General features: G+C 34.3%; 3 protein-coding genes across 4 annotated transcripts; 2 read left to right on the forward strand and 1 right to left on the reverse strand.

Annotated features, from left to right (window-relative positions):
* Positions 1–403: 403 nt before the first annotated feature.
* LOC118275390 (uncharacterized) lies at positions 404–2,655 on the forward strand. The gene is made up of 3 exons (XM_035593320.2): positions 404–665; positions 1,266–1,379; positions 1,623–2,655. The coding sequence occupies exons 1-3, from the start codon at positions 542–544 to the stop codon at positions 1,718–1,720; spliced, it is 336 nt and encodes a 111-aa protein (XP_035449213.2). The 5' UTR covers positions 404–541; the 3' UTR covers positions 1,721–2,655.
* On the reverse strand, positions 1,905–16,027 carry LOC118275389 (ras-related protein ORAB-1). The gene is made up of 5 exons (XM_035593319.2): positions 15,844–16,027; positions 15,095–15,359; positions 7,088–7,219; positions 4,087–4,301; positions 1,905–3,365 (listed from the first exon to the last, which is right to left on the reverse strand). The coding sequence occupies exons 1-4, from the start codon at positions 15,855–15,857 to the stop codon at positions 4,101–4,103; spliced, it is 612 nt and encodes a 203-aa protein (XP_035449212.1). The 5' UTR covers positions 15,858–16,027; the 3' UTR covers positions 1,905–3,365; positions 4,087–4,100.
* LOC126910958 (uncharacterized) lies at positions 4,358–7,065 on the forward strand. 2 transcript variants are annotated; one of them, XR_007705555.1, is made up of 3 exons: positions 4,358–4,946; positions 5,026–6,314; positions 6,394–7,065. XR_007705555.1 is itself a non-coding variant. In XM_050695541.1 (2 exons), the coding sequence occupies exon 2, from the start codon at positions 5,107–5,109 to the stop codon at positions 6,070–6,072; it is 966 nt and encodes a 321-aa protein (XP_050551498.1). In that variant the 5' UTR covers positions 4,358–4,946; positions 5,026–5,106; the 3' UTR covers positions 6,073–6,398. The 2 variants fall into 2 exon arrangements, 1 of the variants encoding a protein (XP_050551498.1); XM_050695541.1 differs by having other exon boundaries at positions 5,026–6,398.
* Positions 16,028–16,382: the final 355 nt, after the last annotated feature.

A 16,382-nucleotide genomic window follows, 5' to 3' on the forward strand; every position in this document is an offset into this window, starting at 1 on the left:
AATATTTTTCTTATGTAATTCAAACTTGCTTGTGACTTGTTAGTAGCTGCCGGTCACTGAGTCACTACATCAACCATGCAAAATGCGAAAGTATCCAACCCAAATAATGAATTAAACCTAATAATAAATAAACATTTCAGATGTAACGTTCTAATACACTACTGGGGTTTTACTTAGTGAGCTCGGCTGATAGCGATTTTTTTGAGGGGAAAAAAACATCCAATCACTTCTCCCGCCTTGGGCGAGGCGAAAGGGAGTGTCAGACTATTACTGACTAAAAAGCACCCGTCCTTACTCCTGCTTTTCTATTCGGAGCCTCGGTAAACCCGCTAGGTAGTCTGGACCTCATTAGGATGCCGATAAATTAGGGCTGTATACTTTCTTAAAATATGTAGTCATAATTTCATAGAAATAATCACCTTATCTCATGGCACTGACCTACAACTAATTAGTTAACAATGTTAACATTAACTTAACTGACAGATACTTAACCACCCTATATAAAGCAGTTATCTTCAACTTAAACCAAGTTTAAATCAAGATGAACTCAAGGAGGACGCTTTTACTTATTTTTGTTGCGTTAACTCTTGACAAATGTGTGTCTGGTTTCTTCTGGAAATCGTCTGCTGCTACTGGATTAGATGGTGTGAAGAAAGCTCCTCGAAGTAAGTCCTTGATGTTTTTTTTTCATACCTATTTCATAAAAATGTACCTACATATATAAAAAGCTATGTAATACTAGCTGACCCGGCAAACTTTGTACCGCCTCTGACATTTTTTTCTCTCACCTTTTAGACCTGAACTGGACTTCCACAAATAATTCAAGGCTAAAATTAGCCAAATCGGTCCAGTTGTTCTCGAATTTTAGCGAGGCTAACGCACAGTTACATACACTTATTTAAAACTCAATAATGGCTTAATAGATTTCGAGGTATCTTAGAAATAAACGGACATTGGGAGCTTTTTATCTATTTCCCGAAAATTTTACGGAGATTAAAAAATGAAAAAAAAATGGGATTGCGCTTACGAAGTCGCGGGCAGCTAGTAGTTCAATAAATATAAACTAATAAACGATCTTTTTTTAAGGGGGGGAAATCATCAGAGTTTCATACTCTTACTGACTAAAAACCACTCCGATCCTACTCCTGCTTTTCGAGCCGGAGCTCGGTAAACCGACTGGGTAGTCCGCAGCTCCGGAACCTATTCACCCTTCGATTTGTATTCACCCCGTTTAGCCGTACAAATAATTTGTTTGTATGATGCAGTGAACTGGCCAATCTTGGGGATCGGTGTGTGGTGCAATGGTTGCCCGGCGCGAAGCTGCGAGGATGATGAGGCTATTATACACGGGTACTGCTGCGGCTGTGCTTATTCATTAGGTAAATTAATTATTATAATGAATTCTTTATACTGTGCTTAGTACGATAATCGATACTTTACAGCAACTGGTCGTCCGGACACTGAGCCAAATGTCCAATCATTATTTCAGTTTTATTCGATATATCAATTCCATTTTGTTGAAATCAGAAATGATACTGGTGGCTGTTTTGGTGAAAATGATACCTAGATCCTTTATAACCAGTACAAAACTTCGGTTATTACCATCAACTTTTTGTTCACAGATCAACTACCAGTGACTTGTCCAGAATTCCTGCAGTGCCCCTTGAATTTGCACGGATTGTGTCACGATTATGAATATATGATGCGGTGCTGCTGTTGATATCACTTAGTAAATTCGTTCCCGATGCTGACACGCTACCAAAGTTGACTTTATCAGCAGATAAATAGTACAAACTCATTGCATATTGCTAATCAATATGATCACTGTTTTACTTTAGAACGATGACTGTTAGAAATGTAATACAAGGAAGTGTTAAGGACAATTAAAATAAAACATCTCTAAATATAGCATACTGTTTTAATTTCTAAGAAACCCTCAATACAGAAATTACAGGGGGTTAGCGGTCTTGATTTAAGTAAACTTAACTCTGACATAATAGTACAAAAATAACGACAAACCAAGTTAGTACATAGGACGAGAGAATCAAATAATTTATACCATTTATAGTCTAATGTTTCATATATTAGCATTAAATTCATTTACCTAATTTTCTTAACAATTTAAGTGAAAAATAGGGACGAAAACATGAGTGGGACTATCCTAATAGGTGAAACATTGGACTGGTCGTTAAAATTTAAAATTATCACAAATTGCTGTGAGAGTGATATATGAATATTTGTCTTTTATTAATACTATGATCCCGCTTCGATGGCTACAAGTTTAATATAAGTATCTGTCTAATTATCTAAGGCCAATATGCTATATCTACAATTTTGTGTTAGAATTCGCGATCCAGTTAAATATATCAACACAAAATGTTTATATAGCGTAACTCCAGTACGCCGTACATAAATACATTGCGGTTTATACGCTGATGTTGTGTGGGAGATGGAAAACATTCCTAACTCAATAATAAAACTGGTAAGTTCGCGATGTAAACTGTGCGGGTTGCGAGGGCGATAGGTTGATAGCGACAAATGCAAACTGCGGCCATCGCATTAACGAAATGGTCCCATTCTAAACGTGTCGACATTCCTGGAGTAGTTCATAACATGTTACAATAGATAATTTCACAGCGATCTCCCACACAATACCAGCTTATGCTATACTGAACGAATAATATAAACACCCAGTGCATACAATAAGGTTTATTAGTACCTCAAGTGACGAGAAATTAAATTTAACACAAGCTGGAATAAACGGAAATTAGCCTACACTTGGTAATGGACAGCTTGAGAGATAAACTCATGTACGGTCGGACACTACGCCACGCAAGCCCACGAGCACATCACAAGCAAGCTGAACACGACAAGTCTCTCTCTTACACTAGGTGACACTACCAAGCAACCGGCGACGTGCCGCCAGTGACGTAGTGCGCGAGCGACGCACGGAAACAGTAGACGAAGCTCTAAAATAAACGTTTACATTACAATAATCATATAAATCTTGTGAATTTTCCCTCTCATACAATCTACATTGGCTCTCAGTTATGTGAACCTCCATCAAAATTCTTATAGTGGAAACAGCACAAAATTAACCTACAATATTCATTATATATAAACATGTATAAACATACACCCTTCCATTTCACCTGTTTCAACTAACAAGATATCGGACAGTAGCAACTTAACAGAAGTTAGCTTAGGAGCCGCGCCGATGTGGCCGGCGCGGCTCTACATAATATTATTTATAATTATATCAATATGATGCGATGATGAAACGTTTTGTGGTAATTGCATTTCTTGTGTGTAGGGGTGGCGGCCGGCGCCCGCGACTCCCGCTTCCCGTACGTCTTGCCGCCAGCCTGCAGATTGTAAAAACGAAACAATTTAACAAAGTAATCTTACCAGTAAAGTAAGTAACTTTACTTACATACTTAAGGCTCAATTACCTGAGAATTATGTTATATGTATTTATAAATCATTAATTCATTATTATCTTTCGGATATGCAAGTGCGAGAAACTGCTTAATACATACACTGATGTAAAGAGATAGAGACACCTTAAAACTGAGAGGTCATTGATTCCACGAGGACCTTATAAAGTTAATGCAAACTACAAATATTAATATTGCTAGTAGGTGTTGTTAGCGGTCTAGAATGTAAATTATTATTATAATTTTGGAATAAAACAGCTTATTGCCCAAAAAATATGTTTCTAAATGTCAAGAAACTTAAATTTGATATGTCGTGTACAAACCTTATTGCAGATGCAATGTAACTTACAATTATATATACAGTAAATAATTACATTTCTTTTGAATCTATTCGATTCGAATGCTCAGTCACTACACTAGAGCTTTCTCCTATACTTTTTTTTTAAGGGGGAAAATCATCCAATGACTTCTCCCGCCTAGGGTGAAGCGACAGGGAGAGTCAGACACTTATTGACTAAAAACCACCCCATTCCTACTCCTGCTCTTCGACCCAGAGCCCCGGTAACCCGCTAAGCAGTCCGCAGCTCCGATTCTCTTATAGTTAAAGTGACCAAGCCGTATATTACATATAAATAGATGATAAACTCACCGTAGGCGGCGTATTCAGCAGCAAGAAGACTTGCCGGTGTCGATAGGGTGTCCCTGGTCGATCTTGACCTGTCCGCCGACGGGCGCGGCGCCGGTGGAGGGCGGGCCCACGCGGGTCTTGATCTCCGCTGCCATCGTCATGAACGCCTGCTCCACATTCGTAGAGTTCTTCGCTGACGTCTCCAAGAACGGAATGCCTAGTTGTTCCGCATATTGCTGTCGAATGATAAAAAAAGTTATATTAAATTAATTTATTGATTAACTTTGAATACATCGAGGAAGTATATAGAAAGTATGGGAATTGTTTTTGCCTCTTTCTAAGTCCATTATAGTGAATTGATTATTCAATGCTGAGAGTAAATAACAAACCTTTAAAACAAAGTCTTTGCTAGATTTTTTTATAAAAAATATTAAATTAATAACAACACACCAATGACTAATAAACTATTACTACGTAATTACAGTGCAGTAATTACGTTTAAATATTTTTTGATTAGAACTACAAATAGATTAAACAGAGCAATTGTTATGATTATGATGTATTAGATATAAACACGCGCATCGCTTTCTAATCTTTCTATTTGCAACGCATCATACATCATTCAAATATAACAAAAACAATTAACAAACTTATTTCTCTCAAAAAACACGGAAGATTTGTATGTTATTATGATATGTATGTAAAGGAAATAATGGTTACATGTTGAGACGATAGGTGGCGCTGACGATAGTGTCGGTGGAGACGGGAGACGTCATGATTTTTTATTTGTCAAAGAATTGAATTTAATTTATTTTGTTATAAACTAATTAGTGGAATAAGAGCGACAATATAACTTTAAATGTCGTTTCTTTCATTTACAGGTAAAGTTTTACCAATACAGTAATGTTATGTTGTGATTATTCATTGTAAAATACTAAAATAAAAAACTTTCATTTACAGAGCAACGCATGGTTTAATTTGTCGTAAATTCCATAAAAATAGAATAATTGTCTTATAAAACGACATTTTTAGTGAAGAATAATGGAAAAATTACGATTCACCTTCACAATATTAGGAGGATCTGATGGAAAAACTAATTTAATTTGCATAACGTCAATCGAAACTCCAGATGGACGATTATTTGATATACCGGATGATTTGAAGCCTGTAAGTAAACACATAGCCATAACTGCTACAAAACCATTGGAAATTGTCTCAATAGACACAATTGGGGGATTCGGAGGTTCTAGGTCAACTAAGAAATATCTGCACCTCTTAGTCGATCATTTTACTCGATACGCTTATATAGTAAATTCAAAGACACAGAGTGCTAAAGACTTCATAAAACTTTTAAATAATGTACCGAATTGTCATGAAATTGGTATAGTACTCACTGATCAGTACCCCGGGATAAATTCACAAGAATTTAAAACATTTTTACAAAAAAAATCTATCACACTAATTTTCACTGCAGTAAACTCACCTTTTTCCAATGGACTCAACGAGAGGCTTAACCAAACACTGGTAAATAAAATAAGATGCAAGCTAAATGAAAAACCAAATACTACAGCATGGACGAGTATTGCTCATAATTGTGTAGACAAATATAACAATACAGAACATTCAATAACAGGTTTTGCACCAAGATACCTAATGGATGGCACCGATGTCTCACTAATACCCAATGAACTAAAACTGGAAAAACAAACAAGTGACTGGATGAGAGATAGAAAAACTGCAATAGAGAGATCAATAAAATCACATGAGTACAATAAAACAATAGTAAATAAGAAGAGAATAAAATATAATTTCGAAGTAGGTGATATGGTATATGTTGAAAATGGACACAAATTAAATAGAAGAAAATTGGATGAGTTAAGGATTGGTCCATTTAAAATAGAAGAAAAAGTATCACAATCAATATACAAGATTAATACAGGCCACAAGAAGAAGGAATCAAATCTGTTTCATATTACTAAACTGACTCCTGTGCCCATACCAGAATAAATAAAGGGATATTGGAAAAGTGAAAATTTCCAGAGGAATTTTCAATTTAAGGGGGGGAGATGTAAAGGAAATAATGGTTACATGTTGAGACGATAGGTGGCGCTGACGATAGTGTCGGTGGAGACGGGAGACGTCATGATTTTTTATTTGTCAAAGAATTGAATTTAATTTATTTTGTTATAAACTAATTAGTGGAATAAGAGCGACAATATAACTTTAAATGTCGTTTCTTTCATTTACAGGTAAAGTTTTACCAATACAGTAATGTTATGTTGTGATTATTCATTGTAAAATACTAAAATAAAAAACTTTCATTTACAGAGCAACGCATGGTTTAATTTGTCGTAAATTCCATAAAAATAGAATAATTGTCTTATATGTATAGTTATGTATAATTTATTAACTGCATATAATAAATAAATAAATTATGTGACATTTCATAAACATAATTTTAACAAATTTATTTCCTGAAGAGTTATGGCATTGGTCTTTTGTTTTGGGTGCATATTAAATGCAACAACAAATTGTTTATCGGTTATTTTATGATCCTCAAGTAATAGGGCGACGACTCTATTAATAAACATGGGGGAGTCCCTTGCCCATTTCCTCTGGGAGCAAACATACTGATAAGTAATAATTTTCCTTCTGTGGCATTATGCCTATCATTGGCTGTCTCTGTACCAACCGAAGGCAGACTGGGCGAAAATACCTATTTACATACATAAATGGAAGTAAATAACGAACTCAACACAAGTATCTTCGGATTACTTTTTGGGAAGCCGCGGCAACTTATTGTACTAACTTTTGTCAATAAACGCATTTTATTATTATTATTTTTTTCTAATAAATAATTTCAATAACGTAATTGACTTTTGACTGCACGGTGGGCGCGGTGACTAGGCAACCGGGTGTTGTTGTTTCGGGTCTGGGTGTCATGTGTATGTTTGTGTACGTACCCACGACACAGGAGAAAATCCTAGTGAAAAAATATATTATAAAATAATGTGTTTCTTACGTTGGCTGTGGTGTAGTCGACGACTTTCTTAGTGGTGAGATCACACTTGTTGCCGACCAGCAGCTTGTTGACATTGTCGCACGCGTAGCGGTCGATCTCCTCCAGCCACTGCTTCACATTGCTGAATGAATCCTGGAAGAAACAAAGAAATTTTCTTGAATTTAAATACTCAATAGCCTCCTCTACATAATTATTAGTACAAAGTTAAATAAATAATGTTCTCAGTAGTAGCACGGAGTCTAGAAATGTGCCCGGTATATGGCAATAGGCTCACCCCCTATTACATGGGACTTACAGCATAAATTGTGAAAGTGGGTGTACCTACAGTGTTATAAGGTTAACCTCTGCCTACCCGTTCGAGGATAAAATAAAAAAGTTAAATAAATACTTCGCCCTGAAAAGGTGACTAAGATCAAACCAGTCTAGTCAAATAACTCGTATCTATGTTAATGATGAAGTAACATATTTTTGATAATAACTCGGCTTATCTAACACCTAATCTATTGTTATCGGTCGAGAAGAAGCGTCGATACATTAATTTGTTATTACTTAGCTATTTGTCTGCACATATTTTGTAGCCTTTCTCTGTCAAAGTCAAAGCATTTATTTCAATTAATCCTAAATTAGGCACTTTTTAACCGACTTCCCAGAAAGGAGAAGGTTCTTAATGTTTTTTTTTTTTGAAATGTCAAATTGTACTGTCCGTCAGTTTGTCTATCAGTGAAGCTAGGTGCTCGTTCCAAAGTGTAGCTTCGAATGGAGAAGAACGAGCAAGAAACTCGTTACTCGTTTTTAAAAAAATATTTTATACAATCTCTCGATAAAATCTGAAACTGCTTAATTGTTTTCGATATGTTTTTGTGATATTTGGTATCACCCACATGTTTGGTTAGCTAAATTTGGACCAGGTAGTATCAACGAGGGGGTCTTTGTTGCATTTTGTTTTTTTTTTTAAACAACATCTGTGGCGTTGTTTACAGCCCCATACAGCTGACTACCTGGTCACTTCGTTTCTATAACATTCTCTTCCATTTTGGACTTTAACATAAAGAAATAAAGTTTGAAATGTGTGTAGAAAATTTACTTTTTGAGGCAGCTTGACTGTATAGTTGCATACCGCAAATACATATGAAACTTTCTTTGTTACAAAGAATAATAACAAGGTCCATTGTGTTAAGATATGTATAAACAAAATATCATGGAGGAGAATTCGCACTTAATATAGTAAAGATTATTATAAACACGTGACTTCGAACTGAGATGAAGTCATAGGTTCAAAGTTCAGTTGTACAATACAATGAATTAATTAATCATCGTCTAATACAATACATATTATATAAGTACTAGTAGACATAAGCCTACTATATTAGTTCATCTGTAGAATGCCTATATAATAATTAATAACATACCAATAAGCGTTAGATAAGGTCAGCCTATTTACTATCTATTGCTAAATTATTTATTGCTTCGAAACCAGTTCTGATTATATTTTATACTGATCGAATTGTGTTTGAGAAAAGTTTGTAGCTTTCCAATAATTCGTCGTCAACACCGCAAAGGGGCGAACCTCATACAATTTCTTATTTAATTTTCGCCCTTTTGCGTTGTTGGCGACGAATTATGTGTCTATCTACGTATAAAAGTACGATTAATAAACAATGCTTTATATTCAAATTGAGTAAAGTGCAAGCAGTAAATAGTGCTTTGGCTTTGTCGGCATAATGCCAAATCCCGTCTTTCCGGTTGACCTACTTATTTTAAGGAGTTCAAAAGAATATAAATATTTTACTTATTTTATTCTCAATGTAGCTTGCAAAACCTGCTTGATATTCGTTATTTATATATAACTAGTTACTAGTTATAAAAAATCTGAACGTATTATTAATGATATTATCATCACCATTTTAAATTAGTTCAATCAAAAATCTCACTTCTTTACCATCAATTATTAAGCTTATCTATGGATATGAGAATATGAGCCTCTAGCATGGCTTGAAACAAGTCAAGCTCGTCGTCAAACATTTACGTGAGTAAGCCGATAACATAATAATTAATTTAGTATGTCTTTACCATTACTTGCATCTGGCACTAGAATCATATATTTTTAAAGCTAATACGATAATAACATCAGATATTTAATTTTGTATGCTAAAGAATGTTGAACGCATTTTTATTTCCTAATATAGCACCACATTCACAGAGGACGTGTTGTATGTGACGTCATTATATATAACATAATACATATATTAAACAAGTATATTGATTCTTATCTACAGCATATTAATTTATATGTAAAGCGAAGATTTTTATCGCCACAAAACCTGTATGATAAGTATTACATAAACGAATAACTTCATATTAAGCTATTATTATTATAACAAATTGCAATTTCGAATCTGTTTCAGTGGCATTAAAGATCAAAATGCAATAGGTCAACGTTGTTGTTAATAAAATTGATATAAAAGCACCTTGAAGGGAAACCAGTAACTGTTGCTGTTGACCTTAAGTTAACTGATAACAGGTACTTGTTTATAAAGGGTGGGGAGGTCTTTGCCCTGTCGGTGACGAAAATAAGTCACTCTATCATTCTAACTGTCGCCCTCAGAGACAATTTAAGTCTTTGACTGCCAATAGAAAACTTTTGAAGGCACATCCTCCGCTAACGTTGGTCACCGGTGACCACCACGGCATTCAATGTGTTATAAGACTACTTAAACCGTGTCCTAGTAACGATTTTGTATCAAAAACAATTGCTGAGGTTAAGTAAAGATTAAATGATTCTGATTACGGCGGTTAGAGTAACATAGAAGAGGTGCTAAAGAGATTTCGCATAGTTCCACCAGTGAATGGACTTTCCCTTTTATTTGAAAGCAAGTGTAACAGTACGTATTGATGACACAAGTGTATTAAAGCAAATAATAATAAAGAATGAGAATATTTTCAATTCACACCGAAATATTAACCGAATAACTATCAAATTGCAGTTTGTGCATTTTAATCATGATTCCTAACAATTATTTGATATTATAATAGGCACTTAATTATTTTCTTTATCACGACACGACGTGTCACCGGCTCGAAAAAGCGATTGTATCATGTAGTTCATTTCTATGGCCTATAGCACAGTCTCTTCGAGTGAAAGTAGCATTGATCTTGAAAACTGTTCAACCGTATTAGGCTGTCTATATTTCTGATAGAATATAGCTTATTGTTTCTTTGTGTTGGCCAGTGTTAGAATACAATATTTTTCATATGGTTTGGGCTTGTTTCTCAAAGTCTGGATAGCCGGTATGTCCCAGATAAAGAATTGAGAGCGTAATTTATATGAACTATCTGTCATATAAGTTTATCGGGTACATACTTATATGAAGGTGGTGAAACAGGCGCTTTGTCTTGTTCCATGCACTGGACATTGGACAAAATACACAAGGAAAGATATTGACGTTTGAAAAATTATTAATAAGTTAATAAACTCTACGATGATAAAACTAATTACGTACATAATTGGCATTCCAAAATCATACAAAACGTAACGTACGTTGACCTAAATAGGTATTTAACTCGATCAAAATGCAAGCTCTAAGTAATCGTATCATGTCTTGCAAACGAGGTCGACAACCTAATGTGGGGCAGATAATTATCTAGCACAAATGGATGAATTGCTGCTGAACGTCAGCAAATCGCTATTGTCTAGTTTCCTAGACTATTGTACTGAAGGCATATCTATACTTCGGTGATTTTATGCCTAACATAGCATCACGTTTTCCCTCTAAAAACATGAAGGTCTTACAGTGTTCTTATTTAAAAAGAACTTGCACTATACAAAATCAGCGTAATTTTAAAATTACTAACCCTGACAAATAAATTTACAGCTAGAACTAAGTAGCAATTGACTTGAATTGTTTGTAAATAACTATATTTGCATATTGGTCACGTTTTTGTATGTAAGTAAATTGTGATTAAACCGGATTTCAGATAAAAACTATTTCGGTATGGAGTATAGAGGAAAATGATTTGAACATTTGTATGTAGATAAGAGCCAAAGTCAGCATAACGCCAGTTTATGATCGGTATAGGCAGAAGTTGTCGTAAACAGTAAAAAATACTTTTCTCAATAATTAATGATAAGTTCGTCTATTAAAGAAGGGAGAGTATTTTCCTACACCCATTTCAGAACTAAACAATCGACCAAATGAAGCAAAATTAATGTAAACAAGGCTTATTAGGCAGCTGAATGATTAGCAGAGCCCGTCATTGTTTACAAATCGTGAGTAAGTACTAAGGAGTAGGTATTGGGCAGTTGGACGCGTGCCAAACGCCCGCTCTCTATAAGTCATTTGCACCAACTTGTACTATATTGGTCATAATATAAAACACTCTTGGAAAGGACCTATTATAATACCTACTAGCTGATGCCCGCGGCTTGGCTCGCGTGGATTATAAACTTTGTGACTGATACAAGTAGCCTAAGTTACTCCTTAATACTTCAGCTACCTGCCAATAAGTCTCGTCAAAATCTGTCCAGCCATTTCAGACATTGGCCAGAACAAACAGACAGACAAAAATTGAAAAGAAAAGTAACTATGTCGATACTCGATACCAAGTAGCACTCTCCATTATAATATACCTAATTACAAACGGGAAAGTCTGTGATTATGGTTATGCTAACAGGCAAAACAGCCGAATGAATTTAGATGAAATTGCGATACCATGAGCTGCTTTAATTTACTTACAAATAACACGTAAACATAAGGATATTTGTTCGTTATGCATACATAATATTAATTTTAATACATAATACATACCTAGATTTACATTTAGTACATTGCAATCTTGCATATCGTTTTAATCGTCTCCATTCTCTGAGATTATACCAGAAACGTTTCACCAGTATTAGGCGTAAAAGCGACATAAACAATGTAACAAAGTGCAATAATAATATTAATTACTCTGTAAAAGATATCCGTAACTATTTTGTTCAAGTCTTGTATTATAGTGACTCATTTAAAATCGCTTCTTGATAGAAACGTGTCAATCATGTGCTAATTCCTAAACTGAGACTAATGCAATCGACATTTTAGCTTATCAAACCAGCTGTGTGTGGTATCACATAATACTAAACCTAAAAGATAAAACACCTGTCTCATTACCGACTTCACTAGAAAAGGAGGAGGTACTATGTTCGGCTGTTTGTATGTTTAATATATTTTTGTTTTTTTGTATGTTTGTTCATCGAATACTCCGTCAATTGTCGACGGATTTTCAAAATTCTTTTTTTGTTCGAAAGTAGATAGTTCTGAGGTGGTCCCATTGTCACCAAGTTAGGATCTGATGATGGAATCTTAGAGAAATCGAGGGAACTCCTCAAATATTATAGGGAACTATATAGTGATTTTGGTATATTCATCTAGAATTGAAGCATTTACAGTCAAAAAGTAACCTTTGAAGAGGTGGAACTGATGAAGAAGACCAGAAATGGCCAATGGAACTTCATACTCACATAGAAATCACAATAAAGTTAATTAATACTCCGTCAATTGTCGACGGATTTTCAAAATTCTTTTTTGTTCGAAAGTAGATAGTTCTGAGGTGGTCCCATAGTCACCAAGTTAGGATCTGATTATGGGATCTTGGAGAAATCGAGGGAACTCCTCAAATATTATAGGGAACTATATAGTGATTTTGGTATATTCATCTAGAATTGAAGCATTTACAGTCAAAAAGTAACATTTGAAGAGGTGGAACTGATAAAGAAGACCAGAAATGGCCAATGGAACTTCATACTCACATAGAAATCACAATAAAGTTAATTAAGTGACTGTGACAATACAAATAAATAAAGTAGTTATTGAGATAGAGAATTTTAACAGACTTTTTTATTTAATCTGCAATGACTAGAGGGCGTAGTACGAATTTGTTTTACCTTTAACGAGATTGAAACGAGACCGCGCTTGGCGCTCTGATTGGTTGATTTATTGGAGTCGGCCAATCAGAGCGCAGAACGCGGTCTCGTTCTCCTCAAAAATAAATAAGCTCGTATTAAGCCCTCAAGTAAATGGAAATGGTTTCAATAATCATTATATCTTTTTTGTACCTAAAATTCCGGAAGAGAACTTTTTGTTTGTTTATTTGTTTACATTGAATAGGTTTTGAAACTACTGAACAGATATAAAAATAGCCTTTCACCATTGGTATCTAAACTTACTTTTGAGGGAGTAACTTGAAGTCATTTCAAAATTGAGACGTTCCTACTTGAGAGAAATCCTGTATATAGGTATTACACGCAGGTGGTATTATACATAAGAAAAAACTACCTATTTAGATAAATGTGACATGTTTGTCACATTGTTTTTCTTTTATGTATTTATATGCTTGAATGTTACACTATAATTTTTCTCACGCATCATCGTGACCTTATATTAGGCGATAGACCAATCCTACCTTTTCTATCGTCTTTAAGCTTAAGTTGATTTTTATATGTTTTAGCTTTTCCTCTAATAAAAATATCAGCGTCATGAACCGGTCGTAATCAGCAAGCGACGCGAGGCGGCGACATCACGCCTTGTCACAACAATGCGTAAGCACGGGACATCTGTTGCGGACTACATCTGCGTATGCGACTCGACTAGAGAACGCGTCAATTAGTTACATTTACGTTGTATTTATGATGTATATTTATAAATACCTACTGATGATTAAAAATAAAAATAGCTATCAGTAAATTGGTTCAAACCTATATTTTGTAGTAGTTGGAAAATACTAGTGGGTACTATTGTGTTTATTAATTGTTAGATGAATGGATAGTATCTCCAAAGGGGCAGATAAGTGAGACATTTAATGTGACACCCATTTTCTATTAGTAGCGTTATGAGTTCCATGTAAGAGTGAGCCTTTCATGGAGTTCCCTTAGGCTCAAGCACTAATACATGGTTTAACACATTATTTAGTGAAGTAGGTACAGTTTCATACTTATTTCATTTTTTGATAATGAAATAACTTAGAATCTAACTTAAGTTTTTTAGTTCTAAAATAACATACTGTAGATTAAAGTTGTATTCAAGTACTGTTTGAATAGTAATTCAATTGTGTAAACAATTATTAAATTTTTTGATAGATTAAGAAATAAGATAAAAATTACTTGTATTCTATTGTATGCATTGGCATTCATGTTCAGGTTTTGACTATTTTTTGTTTAATTGTAGGTCAGTAAGTATTATAAAAAAATAACTAATTCATTCTCAATTTATTTCAGAGAACTTATTACTTCAATGTTAATAACTATTGGATAGTGACAGTAACACATATCAACAACCACAAAGTAATGGGACAATAAAATCATTTAACTAATTAAATAAAACATTGACAACTGTTTAAAGGGAAAACCATAAAAGGATATTGTTAATTAATATTAAAAAATAACACACATACATTAATTAAAAGTATAACACAGCTATCCAAATAAGTAGCCACCACCTAATTGGCGAAAAAAAGTCCAAAGTCATAATGTAGAACAACCTCTTTTTACAAAGTTACTTTCAGATCAGATTCACTGCGGCAACTTTCTAGCTTACGGTATAGATAAAAAATACTACACCTGTACTCAACTAAACTTAATTAGGTTTCAAATAAGTAATTGCATTTTTTTTGTATTGTAAGCAAGCTATATCTTTTGTGATGTGTTGATGCTAAGTTTTAATTATTTATTGTACATTGAATGAATATTAAATAGTGCTGTAATGTTTATCTCATTGTTGTCTTGGATTGGTTCATACTCTGTGGCATAAAGATCAACAAAGGAGGTTGAATAGCCTGTTTGGAATATTATATTAAAATTAGAGTTCACTGCCAACAACTTTAAAAATAAACAGGCTACAAGTACCTAAGTCAAAATTGGAATGAATAATAGACCTTATTATTGTAAAGATAGAATTTGTTTTTATATGGAAATAAGTGATCGAGTGTAGAGTTGGTGGCATTGTCATCAATGTTATTGTTTAGAGTACTAACCTGGTCTGTGCAATCATAAACAATGATAATTCCGTGTGCTCCTCTGTAGTATGATGAAGTGATTGTTCTAAACCGCTCCTGCCCAGCTGTGTCCCATATTTGTAACTTTATTGTCTTGCCGTCTAAGTCTACAGTCCTAATTTTAAAGTCCACACCAATAGTGCTGATGTAGCTCTCTGTGTAGGTGTCGTCGGCGAACCTGAGCAGCAAACATGACTTGCCAACACCAGAGTCACCAATCAGGAGTAGTTTGAACAAATAATCGCTGAAAGAGAACACATCACGTTTTTAGTGGTCTGTAGCAGTTCCGAGTTCACTTGTTCAAGGACAGCACGAGCGATGCGCATCAATAAACGTAAATGATAAACGAAGGGAGGCGTTGCTTTGTTCCACATAACAAAGAGTTCGACGAGTGGAAAATCTTTACTCGTTCCACATGCATCCAGTTTCGAAGAATCAGGAAGTGAACACTGGTACAATCATCACTCACTAATGCGCCATTCATGATACATACGATTACGTTTTCACAAATACTTCGATAATACCTACCTACCACGAATACACAATGACTCACCCAATTTATAGTAAATTAATTTACTATTGGCACAGTTTAAGCCGTTTGTGTATTGCAGACTATGGGTTATAAGAAACAAATTCCGTGGAAAGACAATGAACACGCAAAAAAGATGGGTTTTCTATACCATCCTTGTTTCTAAAATCGCCATGTTAAAAGTAATAAAAATACTTACTATTCTGGATTCATGTTTGTACTATAAATGTATTTTTTCCAAAACTATAATATTATAGAATATGTCGAAAATAGTTACGTTCTTTGTTTCTAGCACAAAACAGCAAAAAAATTAATAATTATACGTAGAATAATGGCCGCCGTCCGAAACACCCACTGACGTAAGTCAGAAATTTAAACAGGAGTGCCACTTGGCAGAAACTAAATCACGTTCGGAAATTCACCCAATGCAATTAATCGACTAAAATATAATTTTGGTTTTATTTGAAAATGTTTATTGCTTTTTAGGTAAATAAGAGAGATATGCAATTTTGTAGATAAATACTGAATTAATCCGAGATATTTTTACACTTTTTTGATAAATACTAGAGTAAAAGCGAAGAAATACTTACATCTATAGAAAATAACGTTTTACTTCTTTTTATTTTACTTTTAATTTAATTTAGTACTAATTTTCTACATTGTTCAAAATTTAATTAAAACAAAATATATGTAAATGCAGCAGCCCACCAGTAACAGGAGAACTGGGATAGGGAGTCA

Source organism: Spodoptera frugiperda, chromosome 8 (assembly GCF_023101765.2).
Source record: "Spodoptera frugiperda isolate SF20-4 chromosome 8, AGI-APGP_CSIRO_Sfru_2.0, whole genome shotgun sequence".
NCBI lineage: Eukaryota > Metazoa > Arthropoda > Insecta > Lepidoptera > Noctuidae > Spodoptera > Spodoptera frugiperda.